The sequence below is a fragment of the Sturnira hondurensis genome, unplaced genomic scaffold, assembly GCF_014824575.4.
Source record: "Sturnira hondurensis isolate 20B ecotype Veracruz unplaced genomic scaffold, ASM1482457v3 Scaffold0015509, whole genome shotgun sequence".
NCBI lineage: Eukaryota > Metazoa > Chordata > Mammalia > Chiroptera > Phyllostomidae > Sturnira > Sturnira hondurensis.
Window position 1 is genome coordinate 6,667,566 of NW_028088140.1, and position 12,164 is coordinate 6,679,729.

The window sequence follows — 12,164 nt, forward strand, 5'->3', positions numbered from 1 at the left end:
TCCCATTGCTGCTTTATCAAGTTACCCCAACCTTGGTGGCTTAAAACAACATGTATTTATTCATGGTATGGTTTTGGAGGTCAGAAGCCTGCAATGGTTTCACTGGGCTAAAGTCAAGGTATTGGAAGAGCTGTGTTTCTTCTGGAGGCTGTAAGAGGAATTGTTTTCTTGTCTTCTCTAGCTCTGGAGGCAGCAGCCTGCATTCCTTGGCTCATGGTTCCTTCTCACACCTTCAGAACCGCCAGTGTAGCATCTTCTGATCTCCTTCTCTGACTCTGACCGTCCTGCCCCCTCTTTTAGGGATCCTTGTGAGTACTTTGGGCCCACACAGACAACCCAAGATAATCTCCCCATTTTGAGACCCTTAATCACCTCTGCAAGGTCCTTTTTGCCATGTATGCTAACATACTCACAGGTTAGTATGCCAACATACTAACATACTCAGAGATCAAGACATGGGTATTTTGGGGGGCCATTATTCTGCCTGCCAAAAATTGAATACTTAGTGGAACTGGTTTTCAAATCTAGGTTTAGCTCTAGCTGCCAAGCTAGTACCATTATCTACCTCTGTAGCAAAAGGGAAGAGAAATAAGAGACATTATCCCTCACAGTGGTGGGAGGTAAGGAGAGAGCCTGGTCCAAGTGAACCCTTCGTATATACGACTGGTTCTGCATAAGAAAGACAGCGGGATTCAGGGCCTTCCTGAGTTGTAGAACCCTTCTGCCTTGAAAGTTAAGCATCCATGCACTTATTTATTGCACACCTCGTGTGTGTCAGACACTGTTCTCAGCAGTAGGATTCTCTAGCAGTGAAAAACACAGTCCCGCATTTTTGCCCCTATGGAGACCTTCTAATGAGATGCATTAGTTTCCCAGGGCTGCCGTAAGAGATGACCACAAATTCAGTGGCTTAAAACAAGCAGATTGAGTCTCTCATGTTTCTGGAGGCTGGAAATCCAAAATTAAGAGGTCAGCAGGGCCATGTTCCCTCAGATTCTAAGGGACAATTCTCCCCCTGCTCTTCCAGTTCCTGGTGGCTCTTGGTGTTTTTGGCTTGTGGCAGCATAGCTCCATCTCTCCCTGTCTTTGCACATCCCTTTCTCTTCGTGTGTCCAAATCCCCCTCTCCTTTTTCTTATCAAGGTACCTGTCACTGGACACCTTAAATCCAGTATGATCTCATCTTGAGATTCTTATTACATCTGCAAAGATCCTGTTTCCAAATAAGGTCACATTCTAGGGTTTTAGGTGGACATGGATTTGGGGAGAACATTATTCAACCTACTACATGACGGAAGATGGACAAGGTGAAACGAAGTTCGGAAGGAAATAGAGAGCCCATCAGATGGTGATCAATGCCATGAAGGAAAATAAAGCAGAGGAAGGGGTAGGGGGTGCTGGCCGGAGGCAGGGGAGGTTGCGACTTTCAACCAGCAAGACCCTGGAAAGCCTCACTGAGAAGGGGACACCTGACCCAAGACCCAAAGGAGCACATTCAGCTTTGGGGATGTCTCTAGCTGAGTGTCCAGGAAGGCAGTCTGAGACAGAGGACCATTCTGATTCTGCATTCACTCCTCTCCTTCCAATTGCATCTGAAGTCTAGGAAGCGACACTCCTTTGCGGTCCAGTGAGGCTCTAATGACAGCAATAATGATAATAATGGGATTTGGGGGCAGCCCCTCCTCCTCATGTGAGGGCCCCATTGTGCTGACTAATTGTGTAGAAGCAAGTAGGACAGCTGTCTGTGGGGTGGAAGCAGTGGGGAGCAAAGGCGAATAGTTATTCTGGCCTCCGGGCATCACTGAATTACTCTGGCAGGGACTAAGCTGCATATGGGTTCCCAAGAATGCCAGAAAGGTTTTGGAGCCTCTGAACCCTGGAGAGCAGTCTTGGGTGAACCTGAATCCCGTGGGTTCTTCACTATATCAGCTCTTGGAGGAGCTATAAATAAATCTTACTTATTTCAAAGCAAAAGGTAAAGAGGGAAAAAAACCATTAAGGGCCACAGGTGCACCCTTTGTATCCTGGCAGTTGAAAATACCCAGCACAGGCGGGAGGCTCACCTTCCACAGAAGCCAGTTTTGTTTGGAAAAGGAGGCGCCTGTGGTCCTCAGACCTCAGCATCCAAACTGCTCGTCAGTGCCATCTCTTTAATTGATGCTCTCTGACTGGGAACAAGTACCATTAGGAACACCCCTTTTAGTAAATATATGTTTTAATGGAATAGATTTTTTTGAAATGACCTCATCTCAGGCAGCAGGCACTTTCATAAGTATGTATTGATTAGCTTTAAATTCCTCAAATGTTTGCACTTGCCTTTGCGACCTGGCATTTGTCCTGTTCCCAGACACTCCCCATGTTCTTTCTTTTGTAATGTTTTGTTCTGTTTGAACGCTGGTGTTCTGCTGTAGTGAGAGTGGGCCATTTCTGCTGTGCCACACGTGGTATTTAATGGTGCTTTTGGGAGGATGGGATCCTCCTGTTTACAGGTGGGAAAACCGAGGCCCAAAGAGGCTGGGGGCTATGCCCCTGTTACATGAAGAGTGTGTGGGAGAGCAGCTCTGAACCCAGATCTTCCTGATTCAAAAGGCATCATTTCCCATCTCTATTTCCATGCTACCTGTTTTGTTTAAATGCCTCACTTAAATTCTCCAGTTCATGGTTTGCATTTGGAAATAAAAATTCCAACTTATAGTACACTCATCACCCACAGAAGAGCCACATGGGATGAAGGCCACAAACCCCTTTTGTGTGAGCGGTTCAGTCTGCAAGTGTGTTTTCTGTGTGCTCAATAACTCCAAGTTTCCAGACAAAGGCTGGTTTTCCACCACGCCAGTTAACGGGCCAACGCAGTGAACAAAAATCAATGGAACAACTTATGCTGGTATCATGGAGACAGAGACAAGAATTTAGTCACTTTAAAATTTAATTCTTAATTCAATTCAGCTAACGTTTGTTGAATGCCAGAGGTGGGCCAGGCCCTCTAGTAGGCCCTGGGGAAAACAAAGATGAACAAGGCTCTGCCTTGGAGAAGCTCACAGGTTAGTACGGGAAGCAGACACTGAACAAATAATTTCATTCCACCCTGGCAAGTGCTCTCACAGCCGGTGCTCAAGGTGTGGAGAGAGCCCCAAAGAACCCTTTAGTCTTGGGATGAAAGACAGCTGTGATTAAAAATCTTCCAAGAAGGCTTGAACTGCATCTGCCTTCTTACGTGGAAAAGGCATACTGAAGGTCGATCCGGTGCCTGTGGGCAATGCAAATGGGCTGTCTGGTTAACCTCGGCACCCAAATCCCTGTCTCCTCACTACCATTTGGTGTTTATTTGGATTAGGTCACTCACATTTTTGCCTAAATTCTTTTTACTTGCCTGTGTAATTAATATAACAACAACTACTACTCTTTACTGTACACTTCAGTGAAATAGTTATATGTTTTTGTAACACTCCATGGGATAAAGACTAAAAGGTAATTAATATAACAACAACTACTACTCTTTACTGTACACTTCAGTGAAATAGTTATATGTTTTTGTAACACTCCATGGGATAAAGACTCATATTTACTGGCTTTTTGCAGGTGAAAAGCCTGAGACACTGAGATGGCATGTGATTTGCCCCAGGTCACTGGCCTGTAATTGACAGAACCACTCTCTGCTTCCTTCCTAAGTTCTAAGCAATCTGGTCTTTAATTCCTTGTAGAGACCAAGCTTTAAGTTAACTCAGGGTCTTGGCACATGCTGTTCCTTCTGGCTAGAATGCTATTCCCTCTGCTCTTTTTGTGGCTAGATTATTGTCATCCTTGAGCTCTGAGCTGAAATGTCCTCTTTCTTGACTAGCCTGTTTAAAGTGGTTCCTCTCTGCTATATTTTCAGTTCTGCAGAAGATTTACCTCAATTTGAAATTATTATTATTTTTTTAAATCCCCACTCCATGATATATTGATTTCTATACATAAAGGAAGGAGGAGAGAGAGAGAAAGAAACATTGGTCAGTTGTCTCCTGTAAGCACCCCAGATGGAGAATGAACCCACAACCTAAGTATTTACTCTGACCATGTGTCAAACCCACAACCTTTTAGTGCACAAGATGATGCTCCAACCAACTGAGCCACCCAGCTAAGGCTCATTTTAGAATTATTTTTAATTATTGTCTGCTGGTTTGGTTTCTGTCTGCACCTCACTGGCATGTAAGTTCATTGAGAGAGGGACTTTTAAGTGGCTTATACATTGATGTGTGCTCAGTGCCTACTACAATGTTTGGTGTCCAGTGGGCACTCAGTAAATATGGAATGAATGCCAGATATGGTACCAGGTTTGGGGGGCGCAAGAAGAATAAGATGAGCCTTTCCCTTGGGGGACTATAGTCCAGTCAGAGAGATAGGCAGTCAAACTAACAGCTAATGCAATGTGCTGTATGTACAGTGCCATGGGAATGAAGAACAGGGAGTGACTGCTTTGCCCAGCGGCCAGGCAGATGTGAAGGAGGTGACATTGAACTAGTTGGAACAAGGAACACGATCTCACCAAGTTTTGCAGGCACCAGGGCATTCTGGGCAGTAGGAACAGACATGCTAGAAAGAGCTGGAGATGCTTGCACTGCATGAATTTATCGAATAACAGCTCTCTGCTAGGTGGGATGTGCTACATACTGTATTAAGGATGTATGTGTTTAGGAGCTTACAGGCTAAATAGAGAGACAGGCTTATCAATGACCTGGGATGCATTGGGAGATGCAGGCAGGGACTAGATCATAGTGTTGGGGTAAAGAGAGGAGCATGGAAGTGTGTGTTCTAGGCTGCAGGTCATGAAAAGGAGTCATGTGGGTAGAGGAGCTTGCTATAGACAGAAGGGTACCATTGAAGATTTTTAGGTAAGAGGTGATAGAATCAGCTTTGTGCTCAAGCATAACCTAGAAATCGGTGTGGAAGCCACTCCTAGACTGGAGCCCCTGGAGGAGGGGAGGAGGGAGACCAACTACAAAATTGCCACAGGGGCCCAGGGAGAGGAGATGGGGAGGGCAGAGTGCAGGAGACAGCACAGAGCAATGCTTAGCATGAACAGATCATGATCAATTGAGTGTGACAGTTGAGAAAAAGAGGCAAATAAGGCCAAAGTTTTCTCATTTGATCCGCCATTTTGATTATTGCTCCTTAACCGGGACTGGGCAGTGCTTCCCAATATGCTTGACGAGGTGGCCCTGAGTCAGAAAGCTGGATGATGGTGCGTCACTCAGGCCCAGCTCGGAAGGTTGCAGAGTACACTGGCATGTTCCAGGCCCTGAGGAGTCCCACAGCAGAGAAAGGTAACCAGCGTTGCCCAAACTTCTTAGCAATAGAACCCTTAACGTAACCCCCCAAAACAACCCATATGACACATTTTGAGAAATGAAATAAAACTCATATTTTCCTATGTGGCTCATGCTCTGGGTGGACCTAGTCACTGTTATCTTGGCATGTATGATGCTGCTACCCTGGTAAAAGTTGGAGGACTTTGGCATAGGAGTGAGAGAATGGGTACCAATGTCAGACTGCTGATGGTGAGGATGATGGTAAGGAAGATGGTGAGGATCAGTGAGTTAATTCCTGGAAAGCCCTAGCAAGTGTCTGGCTCATCAGAAGGGCTTAGTAAATGTTAGCTCTTGTGAGAGGCAATTTAGAGTAGTCGGTGAGACTGTGGACTTGGAAGCTGAACTGCCTGGTTTTGTGTCTCAGCCCCTCTGTTCACTAACTCTGTGATCTTGGGAAATCAATGAAGAGCCTTCTGTGCCTCAGTTTCTCCCATCTGCAAAGCAGGGACAATTATTATATCTACCCATAGGTTTGTCGTAAAGAAGTGAACCAAATCACGTTAAAGAATGCTACCTGGCATGTTAAACGTTTTTGCTTTTGGAAAAAAATCTAAATTGCCTCTGTTATTAGCATAGTTTAACCATGACTTTTAGCTCCAGTGACAAAAATGCCATTTTTCAGCTTTCTCAGCGGTGCTGTGGTCTTGTATTTTGGCATTCCCCTTTCCTGAGCCTGGAGGCTTTGACTTCAGGCTTAGCTTGTCTCCATGACTTCTATTCTCTTCTATCCAACTGAGCTCACTTTCTTCATCTCAGGGACTGACAATGTTAATGAAAGTCCCCTGATTTCACGGGGGTGCCTGGCCTCTCCTCTGGGCTCTGTGCCTTTCCTAAAAATACAGACCTCTGTTTCAATTCACTTGGTGGAAGACCTTGGGATGCTCTTGTAGCAAAACCTTCCCCCAGCGTGGACACTGTCTCTTGTTGCTCAGAGAAAGGCTGGATTGTGTCCTTGTTAGAAGTTTTCTGATATTATATCAGTATAGAATGTTTGGAACAGGTCACACCAACTCCCACCTTTAAGCCAATTACCTGATGTTTAGTTATCAGTTTCCTTCAGGGACTGCCTACTCTCAGTGAACAATTATATTAGAGGATGCTGATGAAATTCGAGGGGTCAGAAGTAGAAGTTACATTTCTGAGTGCAGTTTCTTTTTCAAGGTTGAGTAAGTGGTACATTTTTGCTGAGAGATTCTGCCATAATAGAGTCAGATTCTCAAGGTTCCCTAGCCGGCCCATGGGCATTTCACCTGCCCAGAGAGCTTTTTTTCAGAGGTGGGTCTCCCCCTTCTTAATGTTGGCATGAAAACAATTAATAATTTAAGCCATGCCCATTAAATGGTAGAAATACTGTATAAGTACAATTCTGTAATAGTAAATTTAAAAGTTGATCCGGCTGGGCACTGTTCCCAGACTACCAGCTGAGCTGAAACACGAATGAGTAAAGAAGAACTGCTGTATGATGCAAATGGCTGCCATCTCCTTGTTTTCTGCTACTTTTTTATTGCAAATACATAGTAGAGAAGTAACATTATGGATAAATAGGTGCTGTAGACTAACCTGGAAACCTAATCACTGTTTATAACATTATTTCTATGGGGAGAAAAGTGTGTTCCCTGTTACGAACAGGTGGTTTGCAAGCAAATTTTTAAAAACACAGTAGATTTGTAAGTTGGGGGCCTCCCAGAATATTAACCTATAGCTGGATATTCTGTATTCAGGGCTAGTGATCCATGAAAATGGGACGCATTTCAGAATCCCTACCCCTCCCATACCCTTGTTGCCCTTTTCATCCCTGAGACTCTGCCTCACCCTCTTTCTTCTCTGCCTTGGGTCCTCATCTCTGTTGCCTCCTCCTGGCCAAGGCCCAGCCCTGCGCCAATCACTGTTGAGACCCCAGGAGGCTAGGAGGATGCCTACTGTCTTTATGCTTAGGCGCCTTATTAAATGGCAGCGAAGGCTCACGGGAGGCCATGCAATGGAGTGGCCAAATATATGGTTCTGAAGCCAGACTTTGGTCACTTGTGGCTGGGTGACCTTAGCATGTCATCGCAGATCTGTGAGCTTCAGTTTCATACCTGTAGAATGAGGCTCTGTGCGGACTAGTGGGGAAGTACTAAGTATGCACACTCAGACCAGTGCCTGGCCTGTGTCCCCCACCCAATGCAGGTGCATGAGGGTTAGTTAGCAGAGGATGTTGGGGTTTAGACAGATTTCCATAAACTCAAGAACAAACCCATAGTATGAAAATACTTTCTGAATTCTAAACAGCAAACTTAGAAACAAATGTCTGAAATCTCCCTATTCACAAGTTGGGGCAGGGTTGGTTGAAACATACTTTATGGGTGGGGGAAGTGGTAGTCCATGTACTTAGGTCCCTGAGTGGCAATATCAAACTCTTACTGTGTTTGAATACATTAAACTCTACAGAAGATTTTATGGCAAACTGATAAGAATAAGCCTTAAATGGTTACATTCACTAAATTATTTCCACATACAATGTTTTTTACCTAAGGAAAGTTTTAAATTTTTTAAGTAACTCATAGGTTTTGTTTTTTCTTCATGCAGTCTTTTATTTGCATGTGAGATGGTTTCATTTCTAAATTTGCAAATGCGCCTGTGTTGCACATTGGCCTAACCATGTAAGCATGAGATCTAGCTGGATAAGGGACTAGAAAACTAAAGTACTGATTGGGGATCTTGGGATAAACTTGCAGTAGTGGGTGGAGCAAAGGCAGCAGAGTGAGGCCCGGAAAGCAAACCTGGCTCTGCCATGTTCTCCAGAACCCGCTCGTCCCATTCTGAATCCAGTTTCCCTCCAGTCTGGGGCCCAAAGAAAATGACATGAAGCCAGTTAAGAAATCCATCTCCCTGGGGTGCCTCATGGAGGATCCCCCACACCAAGCCTTGTGTCTGACAATTCGATTTTAATTTTATTTGTGTGATGGCATGAATGTTTATGCACTGGACCATTGCTTTTTTTTAACGATTTTATTTATTTATTTAGACATAGGGGAAGGTAGGGTGAAAGAAAAAGAGAAAAACATTGATGTGAGAGAGAGACATCAGTCGGTTCCCTCTCATATGCAGTCCAACTGGGGACCAGGCCTGCAACCCAGGCATGTGCCCCGACCGGGAATCAAACCAGCAACCTTTTGCTCTGCGTGACAAGGCCCAACCAACTGGGCCAAGCCGCCCAGGCTGGTCATTGCTTTTGTTCATACATAGGACTCAGAGGGTTAGCTTTCAAAAGAGATCATTTCAAAGCAAATGGTTTTGTTTACCAAAACGTGGGACCTCTGCAATCTGCTCCCCTCTTTAAGAAACTTGAAAATGTGGGTAAATGTGCTGTCATGAAGATTTTATAATTTGTGATGTTGGAGAAGTAATAAGACACTGCTGGTGGTTGACCATCTGGTTATACATTCTTGGTGTCATGGTTTGTGTTTTTATTTTTTCAATTTTAGTTTTTAACTGGTGAGAAACAAGGAATGGGAGTTTAGAAATTTCAAATTTTTAAACAGGAAATTCATGCTTAGTTCCTTAGCATGGTTATATTTTATTTTTACCTTATCCAAAATAGGAAATGATAAATTTATTTTATATACTCGTGTATGTGTGTATATATGTGTGTATGCATATACCTGTATGTGTATATACACTTACACACATAACTAAAAACTTGCACTCCTGACTTGTTCCCTCCGTGGCCTCGGATGTGGACTTCTAATGTGCATTGAAGGCAGTCTCTTCACTGTAGGTAGGAGTCAGACATAAGTCAGAGGAAAACTCCAGAAACAAAAATCACCAACAGAAAAGACCTATAGAGATTTCATTTTTCATCCATTCACTCAAACATATTTATTGAAACCCTAGTATTTGCATATCATGCTGCCAGACACTGAAGGATTTGCTGAAGAAATATTAAAGACAGTCTCTCTTCCTTTGAGGAGCTTAGCACTTACTTGGGGAGAAATGACATAGACATATGAAACAGTTAAGTTGTAATTCAAGGCACCATATGATTAAATACCAAAATGTGTGGATCCAACAAGAAATGCTATAGGAGTTAAGAAAAGGGAGTGATAACTCAGTGGCACTACTGTTTTCTGCCTACAAATTGGCAAATTGTAGCACTATTTGTATGAAATATTTTACACTTGTTTTTTTGGCAGCCTTAGGCCTTGACTCCCAGGCAGCATTAAGAGCCGACAAAAATATTTGCACTCTAATCTCTATAGAGCTAGTGGGGTTTTTTTTCCTTATAGGCAGAGGAAGTCCTCATACAAACCAGAGTGCACATGACTGGCAGGTAGTTTTTGACAGTCATAATTTTTTCAATTACAAAATAAGAAATCAGCCTCATCATTCTCTGTTTTCCAGTACAATGGTACTTGTCCCCTCCCTTGCAAACTCCCCCTAACATTGAGAGGTGGTTTAATTTGAACTTAATGTCCATGACATTAAGCTAGCCATCAAGGGTCAGAGAGACTTATGGCTTTGAAGAATTGCTGATGGAAATCCCCATGGTCGTGATGTTGGAAAAGGACGTGACACGGAGGTAGGTGAGTCCAGACACAGGCGTGCCCATTGTGAGCAGGGTTCCCCTGAATGTCAGAGTACGATCACATGCCGAGAATATTGTGCTCGTGGATGATGTTTAATGAAAGTGACTGGCTTCCTGTTCTATTTGTGTCATATTCAAATTAGCACAGAGCTCAAAGACGAGCCATGTAGCCTAAATTCTTAAGAATTTAAAAAAAGAGGAGGAAGAGGAAAGAAGCACTTGTGAAATGTCAACGCATGTCAAATCCTCTCAGGGACTCCCCACTGCTGAATGGAGTTATGATTTGGTTGCGCTTCAAGCTTATGATTCATGGATTTCAGTTTCTTCTAAAACTGAATGCAGTGGTTCTTTCCCACCTCTTCATTTTTACCACAGGCCTCAAGGAGGCCTAAATAACAGAGACGTTTTGTTTTTTTTCTTGACATTATTCAATGAAATGTCTGCAGAGTCCAACAGCATTTGAAAATAACATGGCACTTGATGTTCATTCTCTTCGTTGGGTTGGCAGCCCTTCCGGTGAAGCAAGAGTCCCCAGGTTAGCAGGACTCGGAGTGCCCGAGACAGCAGGCAAACCAAGTGACCTCACCACTCCGCTTCTGCTGATGTTTATTGTAGTGGTTGGCCCCGGCCACAGCTTGATTTATTGGGGCATCCTCTGCTCTGGCCAACTTGGGAAAATGGCCTTGGAACGTGTTTCCCCCATATCTTTTGATATAATTTGGTGTGTGTGTATAAAGAAATGTAGCACATAGATATGGGATAGCTTATCAAGTTCTTGGGAAGACTCTGTCTTTAATACATTTTTTAGAATTATCATACTACAAAGCACAAAATAACTTTTTGTTTTTAACTACAAACATATTACAACAATAGATTTGTGTTCTGGAGTGAATTGCAAACTGAAAATGTATACAATATATAAACCCTTTCTTGGGCTGTTTGTTCTTTGCTAGTTTTTTTCTGGAAGGGAGCTCTTTAATTTCAGAATCCATGAGAGGATGTGCTTTCAGTGTTTGGAGACGTCATCTTGAGAGATGGCTCTCTGCTCTGAGACATGATGGAAAAAATGCTCTGCTGTTTTCCTGTTTCTTTTTGTGGTTTTAGTATCTCCTTCCTATTCTCACTCAAAGTCAATAATCCACTATACAAAGCCTGGTATTTTGCACCAAAGCCAGTATGTGAAAGTTTTAACTAATGCATGTGTGGGGTTGCTGTTTTGTTGCCCCGCTTTTTTTTTTTAATAGGTGTACTTTTAAAGATGATTGTGTACATTCAGAGAACTCAGAAAACTGGCTGGATATTTCATCAGGACCTAAAAGGTGCCCTCAAATTCACATATCTCGAAGAGGTAAAGACAAGGTAAGAGGAAAGATTTTAATTTGTCTCTATTGTAGTGTCTCATTTTGCACCATTGATGTTAACTTCCTTCTGTGTGTAAAATGTCTGTTAGCAATCAAATACGCTCAGTTAGGAGAGTCATTCATTTAGTTGACTCATGTAGAGTGCCCCTTACTCCAAGAGCTGATAGGGACGGGGCAGAGACCAAGACACGTTGTTTGTGGACCTGCCCATTCTCTTGGGGAGCTGCAGATGACCCTCAATAGTTGGATTTAAAGAAGAGATGAACTTTTAATGTAGTAGGAAAACATACTGATTAAAGAAATAGAGGAAAAAAGAAATTCAGACTCAGGGTCAATAAGGTGCTTAAATGTGGCTTACTGTAGAATTTTGTTTTGTTTTATGGTGCCTTTTCCTTATGTGTCCAGGCATCTCCTGACAGCTATCTTATGAACATGGCTTCAAGCAATATTGGTAGCGGGGAAAGAAACCAGTGTGGGCAGTGAATATTGCAAGTGGGGCCCTTGGAAAGGAAGCTGGGGGGGCTCTTGCCAAGGCAGAACTGCCAGCCCTGTCGTTGGAGTAGAGAAAGGAAGAAATGAGTATATTCAAGCATTTTCCGATTCACATACCAACCATGTCCTACAGGAAAATGGAATTCCTGCCTTGCTATCTCAGCAGTGCTGTAAGGAGACGTTTTCTCCCTAATTATGGCTCTTGTGTTATGAGTAATTGTACAGAGTCCCCATCCACAGCCAGCTGACCTGCCTGTTGAGCACTCTCTGTTTTATTTGAATGTCACATTAACAAGGAAATGGGCCACTTTCTTTTTTCTCTTACACTTTGCCATTTCAAATAGCAAGAACCATACCACTTAAGATGATTTAACATTTAATAAAGGAGAGCCAGAGC

The 12,164-nt window shown here is 43.3% G+C and overlaps 1 protein-coding gene across 1 annotated transcript in view; it reads left to right on the plus strand.

Annotated features, from left to right (window-relative positions):
• The window catches only part of PLXNC1 (plexin C1), a 151,913-nt gene that overhangs the window by 56,558 nt on the left and 83,191 nt on the right, over positions 1-12,164 (plus strand). Inside the window, exon 5 of the mRNA XM_037064685.1 lies at positions 11,159-11,273. Coding sequence (XP_036920580.1) covers positions 11,159-11,273 — 115 coding nt within the window. The remainder of the gene's footprint in view (positions 1-11,158; positions 11,274-12,164) is intronic.